The sequence below is a fragment of the Lichenostomus cassidix genome, chromosome 7, assembly GCF_008360975.1.
Source record: "Lichenostomus cassidix isolate B80296 chromosome 7, HeHo_3.0, whole genome shotgun sequence".
Lineage (NCBI taxonomy): Eukaryota > Metazoa > Chordata > Aves > Passeriformes > Meliphagidae > Lichenostomus > Lichenostomus cassidix.
In genome coordinates, this window is record NC_139488.1 from 36,510,931 (window position 1) to 36,528,605 (window position 17,675).

General features: G+C 46.8%; 1 protein-coding gene across 9 annotated transcripts in view; it reads right to left on the minus strand.

The window, feature by feature from the left end:
- CACNB4 (calcium voltage-gated channel auxiliary subunit beta 4) overlaps positions 1-17,675 on the minus strand; it is a 75,054-nt gene that overhangs the window by 23,903 nt on the left and 33,476 nt on the right. For all 9 annotated transcript variants that reach the window (XR_014853561.1, XR_014853563.1, XR_014853560.1 and 6 more), the window contains one exon: positions 13-132. Coding sequence is in view for 5 of the 9 variants with exons in the window: in XM_085067187.1 (XP_084923313.1) it covers positions 13-132 (120 nt within the window). In the remaining 4 variants the exon portion in view is untranslated. The remainder of the gene's footprint in view (positions 1-12; positions 133-17,675) is intronic.

The following is a 17,675-nucleotide window of genomic DNA, read 5'->3' on the forward strand; positions in this document are numbered from 1 at the left end:
GAAAGAACACACCTTGGCCCTCTCGAGCTGGATGGCTGCTTGCTGCTCCCTTTCCTGGCGGATTGCTTCCCTGTCCTCTTCCAAAGAGACATCAGAGTCTGAGGGTCTGCTCGTGTACGAATCTGCTGAGCCCTGAAAGGAAATTCAGGTCACTAAGAAAACACAGGGAAGGAACAAAAACCCCCTCCCCAGTCAAATTAAAAATCACTTTAATCTGTTTCTTCATTTTTATGCAGTGGGTTTTACAAAGACAAAAATCCTGAGAAAACCTCTCTCCTTCAATTTCTTACAGTGAAATCCAGCTCAGCTGTGGGCACTGTCCAAAAGTCTTTACAATATTTAAATCCTGTTTGACAACCTCAGACTCAGGATTGTCAAGGGTTAGGTCACATCAAATATAATTAAGGAATTAAAAAGCTTGGTTGGAATCATACCTTCCCATGAATACACTCCATTGTGTAAGGACTTTGTTACCACTCACACAGAACTTTTTCAGGGCTTCCAGGGGGAAAAAGTAGCAAAAATGACATTATTTGAGCTGCTCAACAGGCCAACACCACAGCTCTATCAATATGACATGAAACCAGCACGTTCAAACAGCAGCAGAGAGCATCAGCCTGTGAGGGAGCAAAGAAGGTGCTGCCACAGCTGGATTTTTTGTCATTTTTTGGACATTATTCAGGATACCTGGCAAGCCCTGAAGTGTGGAGTGGCTCCTCTCTTTGCACAGATCAGCCTGACTCCAGCATCCCCCACACCTGATCTTCATGTGTGTGGAGCCAGTGGAAAGACAGGGTTTTAACCTCACGAAACAGGCAATGTTTACTCCTGATCAATCCATGGCTCTATACAGAGCCAATTCCAACAGAGGCATTCTACAGTATTACATCCTTCATCTTTTTTCCTCACATTGATTTATATCTTGCAGCACAGGGACACATTTCTACCATAGCAGTCAATATTCTTACTGTCCATGTAAATCACATATTCTGAAATATCACTGTGATTACATGGCCAGTGCTGTGGATCCACGTGAATCCACATCCATCAGGAGATTTCTGGCTATGGACCACTGAGGAGCATTCTCTCCTTGTTCCATACTTGTAATCTGGCCTGTCACTGGGAAGGGCAGATTTCCTCCAGGCCAAGAACAGCATTTGCCTAATGGGAGTTAACCCACAGCTGGGATTTTAACACAGCAGAAAATTCCCTCCAGGACATCCCACACCCAGGGAAAGCTGGGAAGAGCTGGGAAGACATGTGAGTTCATGGTCCTGAGCTGGAACAAGCTGAGCATGCCCAGGCTGAACACTGGCATTAGGTGCTGGCAGCAGCTCAGCTCTCCCCAGCTGGGAAGCCACACATCCTGCTCTCCCTTCTGCTTCCTTCGGGATGTAGCAGACAGCAGGGAACTCAGCAGCCACAGCACTTGGCCAGGCCTCACCACAGACACCTCTCATACCTCTCAGTGCCTGACAACCCTTTCCATGGGGAAATTCCTCCTGGTGTCCATCCTGAGCCTGAGGCTGTTCCCTCTCCTCCTGTCCCTGTTCCCTGGAGCACAGCCTGACCCCCGGCTGTCCCCTCCTGTCAGCAGCTGTGCAGAGCCACAACGTCCCCCTGATCCCCTTTGCTCCAGGCTGAGCTCCTTCCCAGCTCCCTCAGCTGCTCCTGGGGGCTCCAGCCCCTTCCCCAGCTTCCCTGGACACACTGCAGGCCCTCAGGGTCTCTCTTGCTGGAGGGTCCCAGAACTGTTCCCCAGACTGGAAGTGCCCTGGGGCTGTGTCACACCAGGGCTGTGTCACACCACTGGCCTCCTGGGCACCTCTGGGGCACTGCTGTTTGTTTATTCATTCGGGTCTGCTGTGATCCAATGCAGCTCACAGTGAATTCACCATGACCAGACCCTGCACTAGACACGCAGCCCCATACTGGTTTTACTGGTGTGAGTTTGCACAGTGACTTATTTAGCGCTGTCAGCACACAAGGGCCTCAAGCAGAGCAGCTGATGCTGCCAGGCCACCCCCGGCTGCTCGGCAAGGCTGAGCCCTGCCTGAGTGCCAAGCGATAGGCGTTGGTACAATCACAGCCGCATGATCCCGGCTCTCCCGACTTGTTCTGAACAGCAAGTGGCTTATCTGGAAGATGCAGCCCCAGGACTGTGACTCACATGATGCTGAGCTGCAGCATCACACTGAAAATAAGGCACCATTCTGCAAATAGCAGCGAGAGGGGCAGAAAAGGAGCCCAGCTTGTGCTGAATTTTCGGTTCTGTTTGAAGTGTTTGAGTGAAGATCAGAATTATTGCCAGAAATATTGTGGAATATTGACAGAATATTGTCCAACAATCCAACACAAACACTGCTGTCTGCTCAGCACCAAGTGCAGGGAGTTCTGCTCTGACAGCTCCTACTGGCTGAAACTGCAATAGGGAAGTGAGAGGAAAAGAAAGAGGGAAGTCATTCCCCATCCTTTTTTTTGTCATTCCCCACACCAAGATCTTCCTAAAGGGAGAATTTCTTAATGGAAGGGGTGGTCAAGCATTGGAAGGGGCTGCCCAGGGAATGGTGGCATCTCTATCCCTGGAGGTGTCCAAGGAAGGACTAGATGTGACACTCAAGACTCAGGGCTGGGGACAAAGCAGGGATCAGGCACAGCTTGGACTCGATCTTGGAGGCCTTTTCCAACCTCAGGATTCTGGGATTTTGTAAAAAGATCCTTTAACTTCTTGATTTTCACATAGCTTAGAGCAGCAGGCTGGCCAATTGGGGATATAACCTGTGTCCAGTTTCACAGATAATATTCAAGGACCAGTTATCAATCCCACCCTTACCCAGCCCCAATCCCATGACCCTGTGGGAGACAGAGGAACTTTATCAAGTGGGGGTTCAGTGAGTGCAAATGACACCAGATTTGGCAATTTGAAGGAAAAAGTCTTTGCTACATAATTATATTATTTAAGGCAATGAAAAACTTGTTCTTACGTCACAGCCTTTATACTTTGGGCTCCTGTGATTTAATTTTTCATTCAATTTATTATTTATTTTCTCCCTCATCCATTTCCCTTTTATCAATTAGTACAATTCAGCTTTGCAAGAAACATGGAGGTTTGAAGCAATCCCAAAAACAGCAACGAGAAGGGTAAAGCAGAAAGAACAGTGGCTCTGTTTATTCATAATCTCCTCCTCACTGACTGGTCTTACATTTGAGGATTTTGGAAGATGTGTGCTGAGGTGGAAAGGTGAAAAAAATTCATATTCCTGGTGAATGGGGATGCCCCAGCATTTAGGGAGGAAAAGGTGACATGAATCCTCTTCCTGGACACTACAACATCCAGCCAGGTCCTGCCTTCCTGCTCACTGAAGGAATAATCAACCTTTAGCTGTTACAGCTAAAGAATGAAGACTTCCTGAGCTTGCAAATAATTTTTCCCCGAGTGCCATAAATCCACAGCTGCGGATTGCCATCCCTCCATCCATAAGGAATGCTCTGTCACACTGCTCGTGCAATTAAAGCAGCAATCCATTAGCAGCTCCAGTCAGCCAGATGACAGGCAGCCTCTCCTGAAAAGATTTACAGTGCTGTGGGGTCCATCCCAACACAGAGAGCCTTTGGGAAGACATCTCTGCTCACAAAGAGCTCCTGCCTTCTCCATCAGGCCACACAGTGCCTGACTGCAGCATCCCTGTCCCCAGCCAGCCCAGCCAGGGGCACTGGGATGCATCCCTGCAGCCTGGAATGTCAGGCACACATGGAAGCAGCCGTGCCAGGGGGAGGATGAGCCCCAGGCTCTGCTGTGTTCAGCTGAGAACATGAGAAATGCGTGTGCAGGAGCAGAGTTCACTCTGACCCCACAGCGCCGGCAAATCACAAAGGATCCGAAGTGGCAGCCAATTATTTGGGATGGTTTGCTGGAGCTGGAATAGTATCTGAGCTGGGGACAGCATGAAATAGTTAGTTCATGGGAAAAAAGAGCTCTCTTGTTCCATCCTGTCCTCCTGTGCCTCCTCTTCCTTCCTCCCCAACACCAATCCCACTTGACGCCTCCAAGCTTCCTGACAGGATTTCAGATGCTCAAGGCAGTCTCCTCCTGCAAGACACAGGAAGCCAAATTCCCAAAGATCCCAAAGGGCCTGTCCTGATGCTGAACTCAGAGATTACCCAACAGACTAAAGACTGAACCAGAGGTCACTGCAATGCTTTTAAACTGGTCAACTCAATATTTTTAGCAGACGTCATGCAATCCCACACTGGTTTGGGTTGGAAGGGACCTTACAGCTCATCTTGTTCTGGGGCAGGAACACCTTCCACTGTCTCAGCCCTGTCCAGCCTGGCCTTGGACACCGCCAGGGATCCAGGGGCAGCCACAGCTTCTCTGGGAATTCCAGCCCAGCCAGGAATTCCCAATTCCCAGTATCCCATCTCTCCCTGCCCTCTGGCAGTGGGAAGCCATTCCCTGTGTCCTGTCCCTCCAGCCCTTGTCCCCAGTCCCTCTCCAGCTCTCCTGGAGCTCCTTCAGGCCCTGGCAGGAGCTCTGAGCTCTCCCTGGATCCTTCTCTTTCTCAGGCTGAACACCCCCAGCTCTCCCAGACCTTTCATGAGCAGGAAGCTTCCACCAGCCCATCCTTTCACAGAGGACAAGTTCATCACAAACTGGAGCCTCAACGTGCAAAAAGTCCAAGTGTCCTCAGTCCTCTGCAACTTGCAGGGAGAATCGAGGGCACATCCCTCCTTCACGAGTTCCCAGAGACCTGACAAAGCTCCTGACACAGCACAGGGAGAACAAACAGGCACAGGGATGGCTGCAGGGCCATATGCTGCCATATGCCACGGGCGTTCCAGAAAGGATTTAAAAAACCCCACAAAACCTATTCCTTGGGGATGCAGCTCACTCCAAGCCCCACCATGGTTCATCTCCCTGGTTCAGGTGCTCAAGAGCAGGTTGAACTCACAGGTTACTACTGGAAGTATGTCATGGAGCTGAGGGTTACAGAAAATAAGTATTAACTCATTTTTACATGCAAACAAGAACCAGGAGTTGAGGATTGCAGAAAACCCCACGTTTTAAATACCAGTGGCCACCACAGTTGGTGCTCACTTGGTCCCAGCACTCAGGGTGAGCAGCTAAATTTAATTACCAGGCAGGTGATGTAATTAATTAAAAGGCAAATACAAAACAGTGGGGATCTCTTCCTTTGGCATGAAAACCTTGCTGTGCTGCAATGGAAACCAGGGCCAGGAAAATCTGCCTGTGCCCAGTAAAATACTGCAGAGTCCTGTCCCAAACTGGAGTGAGCATTCCTTGGGAGCTGCAGGCAGGAGCAGCAACCCTGTGCAGTAGGGAAAGCAAAGGAGTGATTCCCATGTGGAAAGGGGTGTAGAGATTACACAATCCCCATTTTGGCAGCACATTCCCTATTTTGCTTTAATATCCTCTGGAATATTTAATATCCCCCTCAAATCCTAAACTCCCTTGAAGCTGTTGCAATGTTAAATAGGGAGGTCCAGGAGCAAAGTGGTTCAGTGGGACTTTTCCACTAATTCCCATGTGAATGTGGCACTGGAAGTCCAACCAGGACAAGGTTCAGTTCCCAAGCAAATGATTTTCTTGCTGAATCTCTAACACACACAAGGCAGCTGCACAACCACTTGGCATCGAGCTGTGATTCCAGAATCAAATGCTCAGCAATTATTTCCTTCTATATGTTTGGTAAATTTATTTAAGACAACTCATTAGGTGTCTCAGCAATTTGGAAATTACTAGGTAGTTAGAACATGTTTTTTCTTCGGGAATACTAATTATTAGAAAATAGAGCAATTCTTCCAACATTTCCTGATCTCTTTTTTTACCCTGGATTTCAAATCTTCCAGTCTATCCCCTTTCTCCAGCTGCCTTCAGTTCAGCACAGATTGTGTTTCTACATTTAAGAAATAGAGTTTAAAAAAATACTAGTAATATATAGATATATATTTACTGCCAAAATATTCCCATCTCTTTTGGTAATGTTCAAATGAACATGTAAGGCACAAGATTTTGCTTAGCAGGCACTGCAGGTACACATGAAGCCTGAGGTAGTGGTTGGAGAATAGAGCTGCTCTGAACTTTTTCTTTCCACATGTTAAAAATTCACATCTTCCTACACAAAACAGCACCCAAAGCACTTTTCCCGCAGTCTCAGAGCAAAGGGACAGGTGAGGATCACAGCCAGAGGAATGGCTACAGGTTCAGATGGTTTTCACCCAATGAAGTGTTCAAAATTTGAACACACAACCCTTTCAAATTCCATGTTTTTGTACAGCCATAAAGCAGCACAGATCTGCCTGGGAATGCTGTGATCTGTGCTTTATTCCAAATGCTGGCTGTGAGACCTGGGATTGAATCAACACCTGAACACCTCGAGCCTCAATTCTGCTTCAACCTCTGCAGCTGGTCCCTCTTTTTCAGGAAAGCTATTCAGCAGTCCCAGGAGAGAAAAAAGGTGTTATTTTCCTGTGATAAAAGGCACCAAACTAAAGCTGCAACAGCACAGAGACACTGCTTGATTTTTTTCTAATTACTTCAGCTCTTGAAAGCATTGAATGATCTTCCCAAGGCTCTGGGGAAGCTGCTGCAGTTGGGTTGGATGAAACCTGATCATCAAAGTGCACCTGGTATCCTAAATGAGCTCTCCTGCAAGGAGCCTGCTCTGTGTCTGTCCCACATAACATGTTGGGAAGTCAAGAATGTTCCCTAAGTCTCCAGAAAAAAAAAAAAATTACAAATACTGCCCCCAAACGATACTTAATCATCCTCCCAACGACACAGGCATCTGCGGTTGCCATATGTGGTCTGCCACAGCATTCCCTCAGACATGCAGTGGAAAGGCTTCAGCCAGGAAGTGCTGGAAGAACGTGGTGTATTCCTAAATCACCCTGCTATGCTGCCTGGGATGGAGAGTTCCTGCTGACAGGGGTGGATCACTTGTTTTTTTAAAAAATCACACCTCCATCTAGTTCCTTGTTACTGCAACAGGGACATTTAACTTGGGATCTGCAAGAGGATGAGCTCCCATTCCTCCTCCTACTTCACCCTGTTCCAGTTTATTTCCCTTTTGGTTGCACCTAACTTAGCTTGGTTTGCTCTCCCTGGGGCACTCGTGTCACCATGTCACCTTTGGGAGAAGCAGACTGAGCTGTGCCAGCCTGGGTTTGCTCCTGTGCTGACCTGGGACTTCTCTCAGACACCACAGAATCATGGAATCTCAGCATGGTTTGGGTTGGAAGGGACCTTAAAGCTCATCCCAATCCACCCCATCCGTGGTAGGGACATCTTCCACTATCCCAGGGTGCTCCAACCTGGCCTTGGACATTCCAGGGATCCAGGGGCAGCCACAGCTTCTCTGGGAATTCCAGCCCAGCCAGGAATTCCTAGTTCCCAAGATCCCATCCATCCCTGCCCTCTGGCAGTGGGAAGCCATTCCACAAAACCCCTCTCCCTCATTTCTAAAATCCCCCTTAGGGTACTGGAAGGATGCAGTGAGGTGTCCCCAACAAAGGAAAAAATTCAGTTTGTTTTCCTGGAGGACTGTTCAGCAGCACCCATTCATTGGCTAAAATGATTTTTCAACTTCCCAACAAATCCAAGCAGTCCCATCTTTCCTTGGGTTTCAAACACACACGGAATACTTCAGTCCCCGACACAGGGATGTGCAATACAATAATCTTCAGGGTATTCTAAATGTGAGGAATGAAGTGGAATTTTCCTCAGAGTTAAGAGGATCCTTGCCACCTGTCTGCTTTCACTGCATGCTCTTCCTAATTCCAACAGCTAATTTAAAGAATATACATCTTTTTAAGGTATTTTTAAGATTACAGTGTCCTGATTTTCTTCTAGCATGGTGTCACCACTTCCCACACCATCAGCCTTTACACAACCAAAATAACCCTGAATATTTATTTGACTTTTTTAAACAGAAGTGGTTTAGAACATCACAGAATCACAGAACCAGACTCCCATCTTCAACAGAATTATAGGAAAATGACTTTGTTTAAAATGCTCACGCTGGGTAGTGAATGGGAAAGGATTGTGACATGCTGGGAGGGCATTGTTGAAATGAATTTCACGCTGCCTAATTTAAGCCAAGCAACTGATGGAGTTTGGGCTTAAGTTGGGTATGTTGTGTTATGTTATGGTTTTAATTAGCTCCTTCCTTCCAAAAGCTTCCAAAGCAGGAGGTTTGGAAACAGCTTTAAACACTGATAAATGAGGCTTACAAAAAGAGCATTTCCATTTTATTTTTTTAACTTTTTTTTTTTCCCAAGGAGCTGCCATGATCTCTGATTACTTTTCTCGCAGCAAATCCTGAACTCACCCGACTGCTGAACTTACAACGAGCTCTTATGGACTGCTAGGAATCTCTTAGGAGGAAAAAGCCCTAATTTTCCAAGTGCTGTGCAAGCTGTAAATAGCAACTCCTTCCCCCAAGCCCTTGCAATCGAAAAGCTCGACATGCTGAGAGCAAAATATAAGAGAAAGGACATTTTGCTGTCACCTGCTGAGGTAATATTTGAGCGACACTTTATGGGCCTTAATTGCTGTAATCAACTGGGGAGTCCAAGGACTTTCTAGGACTTTGCTGCCCACTGGGAATTCACAGGGATAGGGCTGGGAATTCAGTGGGGCCAATTACAGCAGCTCTGCCCTAATCCTGCAGCTCTGAGAGCACTCTGAGCTCACCTACTCCCCCAAAACTGGTTGGGTTTTATCATTCCTACATAAAATGGGGGGAAAAAATTCCCACTGATAGTATTTGGTGTTTCCATATCTGTTCCTGCTTGGATATTGGTGCACACACTGAAAATACAGAGGGATTTGAGAGAGACTTGTTGTTCTCAGGTATTCCCAGGTGGTTTGTGAGGAGCAACAAAGCACAGAACAACCAAACAACAGTTATTTTAGGAAATGAGAGGCAGGAACAAACAAATATACAAGATTTAAAAAGAAATAAAAAATCTGGGGATGCCGCTGGCTAAATAGTCTCTCCATAAATTCCCTGTTGGGATATGGGAAGCTACTAAGTTATGACAGGCAGAAATGCAAATCCAGGAGGAAGGAACAGCCAGAACTTTGTGCTACATCTCAACTCCAGACACCATAAATCTTGTTTTTAATACACAGCATGGTATGAACATATTCTCCCAAATTCTTATGACTACCTGGTTGTAAGGGCCCTCAAACCCAACCCATTCTGGGATTTGATGATTGTCAGTAGTTTAGAGAGTTAAACATTAAAAATTCAAAGACAAATTTTTTTTTTTAACAACTGCCTCCAGTATTATCTCAAAATGGATTCTTAATTAAATGTCTTAGAAGAAACAACAGTTTAATATTCCTTCTTGCTAGCAAGCAACAAGCATTCCAATCAAGAAAAAATCCTTTAGGAATCACTATGATATTCACAAGCCTTTTGATTTGGCAAAAGCAATAACTGAGAAAGACCCTGGTGGTCTCACTCTGTGCAAAAAGCTCCTTCTCCATCAAAATTCTCATATGCACCAGTAAACACAAATCTGCAGAAGCAACCAGGACAACTTTAAACACCTGGATATTGTTTTTTGCTGAAAGAAGGGGGAAAAAAAAAAAGCCTTGTCAGGAGTGGAAGCTGTCAAAATCTCGACAAGATTTAAAACCTTTATTTTGGTCTAAAGCTTTGCCATTATTTTGGGATATTGTAGCAGAGAATGCTGCTACAAAAGGAAATGCCAAAGGTTCTGCTGGTGCCCTATAAATCTGCACTGAAATGCAATCAAAAAGGCAGGGAATGGGGATGATGAGAGAAGTCAGAGTCTGGTCAAAGGTGCAGAAAAAACATCCAGCAGGCAGAAGGAAAACATTCCAAGATGTGCAACCAGAATATAGAAGTCACAAGTAAGGAATTCATCCCGAAGTTGGAAGGTGGAGGCTGACATTACTCCAAGTGATTTCCCCCTGGGTAGGGAAATGTCTCACTGAGGTCAGAGATGCAAAGCCATCCCTTACTCTTCCAAAGAAAGAGAAGGATGAAGGGAAGGATGGCAATCAAAAACCAGGGTGAACCTCAGGAAGTTCCCCAATTCCCCTTCTGCCCTGAACAAAGCAAAGCCCCAGTAACAAACTGCTGGACAGAGTGCCTCCCCTGACACTGCAGAGTATTCCAATGTGACAGTGTGACATTGATTCCAGCACACACCAGCACCCCCCACACTCACCCCATTACAGCAGGGATCTGGGGAGGGACACAGGCACAGGTTATGTAAGCATCAGTGCATCCCTGGCACTCCCTGCAGGAGACACATCGCCAGGAGAGCTCCGTGCTCCAGAAGAATTCCCTGCAAGCACTGCTGCCCTGAGCTGCCGGCAGGAAGGAAAGGCTTCTGTTAAACTCTCATTTCTCTAGTGCATTTCAGCATTAACTGTTTGTTATTTCCTCCTTCCCGTGCGTTTCCCGTGCCAGGAGCTCTCCCTGGAAGCTGTAGTGTGGATGGATGGCTCCTGTGGGATCGGGGCTGTGTTCAGCCGCAGTGCATATCCCACTGCCCACAGCACAGCCCTGCAGGAGATCCAATTCCTACAGCGCTGTCCCTGCTCCGCTCTGGAGCTCCTCCAGCGTGAGAAGGGCACAGCTCCGTGTGCTCCACTGCCAAAGCAGCTCCCTCCTGTGCCCAGCATCCCTCTCCCTGTCCCCAGCAGGTGGGAATGCTGCAGACACCGCAGGCAGCAGGAGGAGGAGTGCAGGGGAGGAGGAGGAGGTGTCACAGCAGCTCCAGCAGCACCTTCCATCCCGCAGGGCTGATGAATCCCCCGGCAGCACGGCCAGGGCTCCCACCAAGGATGAGCCCCAGCTTCTCCCTTGCCCCAGCTCTCCCTTGGGCAGAGCCAAACCTTCCTGAGACACAGCCAGGGAGGGACAGTGCACCTGCTCAGCCTCCAGCACAGGCTGTACTCTCCTGTTTGCAGGGACAAGGTGAGGTTTGGGTAACCACACTCACCTTCCATCCTCAAAACTGGATTTTTCCCCAGTTTACCAACAATGCAAAGCAGTGTGAGAAGTACAGAATCCCAGTCTCCCCTCTCCTTGGAGGCACAGCTCATGTACCTCCTCTCCAGAAGGCTGCCCTGAGAAGCTGTGGCTGCCCCTGGATCCCTGCAAGTGTCTGAGGGCAGGTTTGGTAGAACTTGGAGGGGAAGGTGTCCCTGCTCAGGGCAGGGGGTGGAATGAGAAGAGCTCTGAGCTCCCTCCCAACCCAGAGCACTCTATGATTCCTGCATTCCTATTAAGTTCCTACCCTTCTGTACATGTTTTCCAGCAGGGAAGTGCAGAGTGAGCGCAGTGGCATCACAGGCACAGCTAGGATTCAAGCTGGCTCCTGTTGACATTTGTGTCTGTATCACTCTTGAGCCGCCGTGGTTCTGCCCTGACACAGCCCCTTCACCTCCATCCCAAAATACGAAATGAGCTGTGCAAGGCACGCTGCTGAAACCCCCAAATTAGTTAAGGGACATGAATAAATGAGAGGAAAAACGTGCTGAGCCTTAGGAAGGAGGGGCTGCTCTCCCTCCCCAGGCAGTGCCCCGTGCAGCTCAGCCAGCTCAGCTCCCTTGGATCTGCCAGGAGGAGAAGCAGAGAGCAGCAGGATGTGGCTCATTCCTCCCCTCTGGCAGCACCTCTCAGCCAGGCTCTGAGGCAGCAGCACCATTACAATTCAGGGCACAGAGAGGGACTGGCTCGAAGAGAAAGGAGTGAAATAAAATGAACACAAACCCCCCAGGTCCCTGAGATCTCCAGAGACTGCAGCACGTAGCTGGGCAGGCAGCAGCCACTTGGGAAACCACTTTGCTGACTGCCTTCCTGAAATGCTGTGATGGGAGAAAGCTGCTTCAGCTTCCAGCTGCTGGGAAGTGGCTTTCTTTTTTCCTTTTTTTATTTTTGCAAGTAATGCAGCAACTGCACTTGGGTGAAAAGGCAAAGGGAGGAATTATTTAACAGCTGAAAGAAACGTGCAGGAATCAGGAGTTTTGGGCTGCACTTCATTGAAATACATCAGTGTAGCTCCTCTGAAACCTACGTTTGGTTTTATCCCTCAGTTCAGTTCTGGCTCCAAATTTCAGATTTAAAGGCACATGTTTTTCTGTTTTACATTGGTTTGGGAATGTTCAGCAAAAGCAGCCTGAAAAGCTGCAATGCCTTTGGAGAGATCTCTTCGCTGATCAGTTCTCAGTGAAACAACACTGCAGTGTTTGTATTTATTTACACTGTTGTGGTTGTTACTCTGAGGATACAACTGGGATTTCTTTACCTGCAAGAGATCAGACCATCCAGAAGAAAGGCAGACAAGCTTTATGAATAATTACATGTTGTTGAGGAATGTAAAACACTCAATTCTGATACCAAACAGATCTCATACATCTTTTATAAATTAAATTCTTGCTTGTGAAGGAAGACACAAAATATCTGTGCAAAGTTACATCCCTTTGAAGGCATCTTCCCCCTCAGCAGGTACCACCTGCCTGCAGAGAACCTGAGTAAGAAATCACACAACAGAATCTTCCTCCTGCAGACAACACAGTCTATGGACATCTGATGGGTTTGTGTGTTCTATCCAAGCATTGCAGAGGTTCCCAGAGAAGCTGTGGCTGCCCCTGGATCCCTGGGAGTGTCCAAAGCCAGGCTGGATGGGGCTTGGAGCAGCCTGGGACAGTGGAAAGCGTCCTTGTCCATGGAACTGGATGGGCTTCAAAGTCTCTTGCAACCCAACCCATTCTGGGATTCTAAGAAAGCCAACAGAAAGGAAACATTCCTGTGTGATCTATTCAGAACAGAGTAGTGAAGCTAAACATTTAACTAGGTTATTAAACAAAACATCTTCAGCATCAGCACTAAAAGGACAATGGCGAATCTGAAGGCTTAAACCAAGTTCTGAATTCCACTCAGCAAAGCAACTTCTATGTATCCACCACCAGTGTATTAATTTTCAATGTGTAATGGGAAATATTCCAGAGTGTGCCTCCTTTCCTCCCAGACTCCCACTCACACTGGATGTTTACATTGATCTATTAAAGGGAAATATTGCTTAATGCATTCCCGAAATGGATCCACTCTAGGGCAGACACAGGAGCTACTCAGCAATGTACTCCTGCTCTTACTGCCACTCTGCTCCTTGGGGCAGCAAGTAAAAAACAACAGACAGCTGGAATTAGCATGGAAAAATGGAGGGAGGCAAAGTCTAACTCATTTGTCTGTTTTTCCATCTGTCAATACCCCATTCATTTTCCAATAAGAGATCGATAACAAATGCAGAGTTCCAACATTGCTGGTTTATGGTGTGCAAAACTATCCTGAGAACATTTTAACCAGAACAAGCACCACAGTGGGGGTAAAGCTACTTCCCTTACTTGTCAGAATTCTGGAAATAAGTATACTTGAAGTAGTTTTGCTCACTTTTCTTGTTCCAACAGACACTTCAGTGGCTCACTGTAGTTCAAGTGATGCTACTTAAAGACCACAAGCTGGAGCTCAGCTGTGTCCCACACTGGACAAACCTTCCCCGAATCCAGCTGGAGCCACCAGCCAGGACTGCCTCGTGGCCAGGTGAGCGCAGCCACAGCCTGCTGAATCCCAGCCACCTCCTTTCCTAGCCTCATGTCCCTTGGCCACTGACTTCTGTGGGATCTGCCATCCCTGCAGCGTGGCAGGTTTATTCCTGAGTTCTATCACACAGCTCAGGATGGAGGCCTCAGTGCCAGGAGCTGCTGTGAGGTCTCTCACACTTGACAGAAGCAGGGCCAGCTGCCACTGGCTTTTTTTCTCCGTGAGATTTTCCAGTTATTGGTCATAATTGTAACATCCCTGCCCAAGTGTGATGCTGGGGCTTGTATTGTCAGAAGCTGATGAGCTCACCACTAATTGTTCTGGAACATAAAATTTTATCCTGGTATCTCATGACCTACATATCACAGATTAACTGCTGATTTGTCAGAACACATCGTTTTCCCAGGCAAGAGACAGACATCCTTCAGGGAATACCTCAACCACAGTGGGAATGGGGGTTAAAAATATTGCCAAGAAAACGTGCATGGAAAGGAGAAGTTTGCTAAGAAGCAGCAGTGGGGGAGTAATCATTAGAAACAGGATTTTATTCTTATTCTAAGAGATTAAAGGTTGTGATAAAGTTCAAACTGGTAGGCCAGAGGTATGCAGGTTGTACCTGGCTCTGTGAACAGGAAAAGGGACAGGGAGGATGCCTTGGCCACCTCACCCTAGAGCTGCTCCCATGAGGGCAGAGGGCTTGTTTCTGGTCATAATGGACATTGTTACTAAGAAATAAATCCTCCAGCCCCATCCACACCTACAGCCACACCTTTTCCAAGGAAACAGGACATTTATGCCAATGTTGTGATGCCACTGTCCCAAGGACACACAGCCCCTGGGAGGAAGCAGAAAGCAGAGATGGGCTGAGCAGAGTCCATCTGCAGGGAAATGTCCCAGCATGGGAGGACTCATAGGGAAAATATATTTGGTATAAGCAGAATTCTCTCCAAATAGAAAGGCTTGTGAAGTTTTATATGACGTGTTAGCAGCTCATTCAAACACACACTTCACCACTCCAGCACTCAGCACGATGATAGGGAGTGTTTTTTCCTCATGATTTCTCCCTTGTTGCTGTAATAAATCAAATCACTGCCAGCCTGCATTCCCCACGCTGGTGAAGCAGCACAACCAAATAGCTCCATATCTGTAACTTATAGAGCCTTTGTCCTATGTGACTTTTTAGGGAAAAAAAACCAAACCTAAAACAAACAAACCAGAAGAGCAGCCCCTTGTCCCTCTCTCCCAGGGTTTTCTTGCTTTTCTCTGCCCCTGTGAAAATTAAAACCTCCTGAGGAGCAGAGCAGAGCCTGTAGCCACCACTGCCCTTTCTGAGCCCTTTCCTCAGGACACTTCAAAGCCCTTCTGACAAGGCTTTAGAGAGAAACAGAAAAAGCAGGTTTATATCCTGTGTTGTGCATGCACAAATTCAGGCACTGCTGGCTTCCTCCAGCTGTCTGTGCTGGTGGAAAAGCTTGGCTGACTGTGGACACTGAAATATCCTCCAAATCAAAATCCAGTGTTCTCAATCAGCACCGTGGGGCAAACAAAGCTGCTCACTTGTGCTCCACATATTGCACCTGGATGGAAATTTATGTTAAGACATGGAAAGAAGGAAGGCAAAATAAAGACACTCCAGAACTGAAACCAGTTCACTGCTGGCATGAAAACCAGTGACAAAGCACTGTGGAAAAATACAAACCAGGAACTGAGGAGAGGCTGCAAGCAGATCCTGACACCACCTGTGATCCCTACGGAACTCAGCACTCCGCCAGCTAAATGACATTTTGGAATTAATTACTGGAATCCAAATGGCCATGAACAGTTGTCCTGTTTGTGAAGCAATCTGCATTTGGGTAAAGTGCTGATCTGGAAAATCAGGCTCTCCTATCTCTAGAAACGCACGCTCCAAGGGAAAACATCCAACAGCTCAGGTCTCCCAAGCAGAGCATGTTCTAGGGAGATAGGGAAGCAAGCCATGGCATCAACAAATCCTACGTTAAGCTTCTCTCCTTGTTGTTTATTATTCCTATGATGTGTTCCTTCAGCACCAAGAGCCACATTCCTCCCTCCGATGCCCTTGAGGCCAGGGAGAGCTGCTTACACTTCCCAGCAGCAGCACACTGGGCAGTTTGGAGAGCCACGTGCACCCCAGGAGCAGCACAGTGCTGAGAAGGGCCTGTGGTTTGGCTGCACTCCACAGTCAGGCAGTTCAGCAGAAGGAATCCAAAAGCAGGATAAAGTCACAGTTAATCACACACCTTAGTGTTCCATAGGAACTCAAAGTTTTACCAACCACACCCTGACCCATCAGCTGAGCTCTGACCTGCAGCTGGAATTGAAAACACAAATTACCTATTTCTGTTACACATTCCACATTGCGTTTCTTGTTAGATGACTTGAAGCTTTTCTCTTTTTTTTTTTTTTTTTCCATTTCAATTTATTTTTGGTATAAATAAGCACCTCTATGGAAACAGCAAGCAGCAGCAATTTATAAAATGACTGATGATTCTTACTGAGTGTTTTATTTGACTACTATACTATCAAATCACAATGTGGCATTTAACGAGCAGAAGATCTGAGTCAGACAGAGTGCTGCTCTTCACAGGAGCACAACACAAGGCAATGATAGCTAATGCTGTAGTAGTAGAACTTCAGATATTTTAGTAGGAAAATCTAAGCAAAAACACCCTAGCAAACCCCCAAATACCACCTTCCAGCCCTCTCAGGCAGCCCTTTCCACAAAAGATAAATATCAGGCAGCTGATGATTCATTAGTCAAGGCAGTGTGTTAAGGGCTAATAGAAATGAAAACAGATTTGAAACTGTCAAAAACACACAAAGGCTTTGACCATGTAAAAGCCAAATTTCAGTGAGAATTCAGGAGACATAATGGGCAGAGGATAATCTCTTTTTGTTAGAAAGTATTGATTATTGTCCCATTCAAGGCAGACTTTAGCCCACATTTGAAACTAAAAATCCTACATAAACAAGCAGCAAGTAGATGAGTGGTTAGGCAAAAAAGGCTGCATGCCTAGGTCCTGACATTACTCATCCTTTTTGGACCAGACATTAGACACTGGACTAATTGAAATGGGGAAATTAAGAACAGTTATGCTCAAAGAGAAGCTGGGTGTCTCCAGCAAACCAATGGCACTGCAAACACTTCCAGTTCACATTTGCATCCATGGAAAAAATCCTTGCCTGTGAGGGTGGAGAGGCCCTGACAGATTGCTCACAGAAGCTGTGGCAGCCCCTGGATCCCTGGAAATGTTGTTGGACATGGCTTGGAGCAGTCTGGGATACTGGGAGGTGTCCCTACTTGCAAAATCCATCAACACACATAAAAAGACCTTCAGATCTCAACTACCAACCTTCAGTGTGACAATCTCAGAAGAGCCCCGTGGACATGATGCACCTAACAACCACTGAAACCCCCCTGAGCCCACTGGGAGTCCCAGGTTTTATCTGGCAGCTGATGAAACTTCTGCTTGGTCTCAGCTGCCCATTGCACAGAGGTGTTACAGAACCCAGTACATGATCCCTGAAGATGGAAAGCAATTCTAAATATGCAATTTGATTGTTACTCAACCCACAAAATTTGGGACTTACAGAGCAAGCAAAGCCTACCTTTCCCCCTCATTTAGTGACCAGAGAGGCACTAGACACAAATCCAATCAATATTTGTATATGAACTTCCCTATCAAGGTTTGTTTTTCTATAATCACTTTTTTCTACCTGGGCAGCACATGAAGATCTTCTTGTCTCAGGTGCCATGAGGAAAGTGTAGAGCAGCAGCAGAAGGAATGACAGGTTTGAGGAGTAATGGCACTGAAAAAGCAGTGGAGTACAGCATCCTCAAAACACTGATGCTGACTATTCACGTGGTGAATGGAATATATTTTTTTTCCACTACTCCCATCACCTTTTTCCTAAAAATTCTCAGCAATGCTCTTGCAAGAACTGTATGGAGTGACTAGAGACAAACCCTAGAATGCAGCACCACATGGTCCTGCTCATGGCCATTTTAATGGCAAACTGGGACCATCAGCTACCAGGGTCAGTCTCATT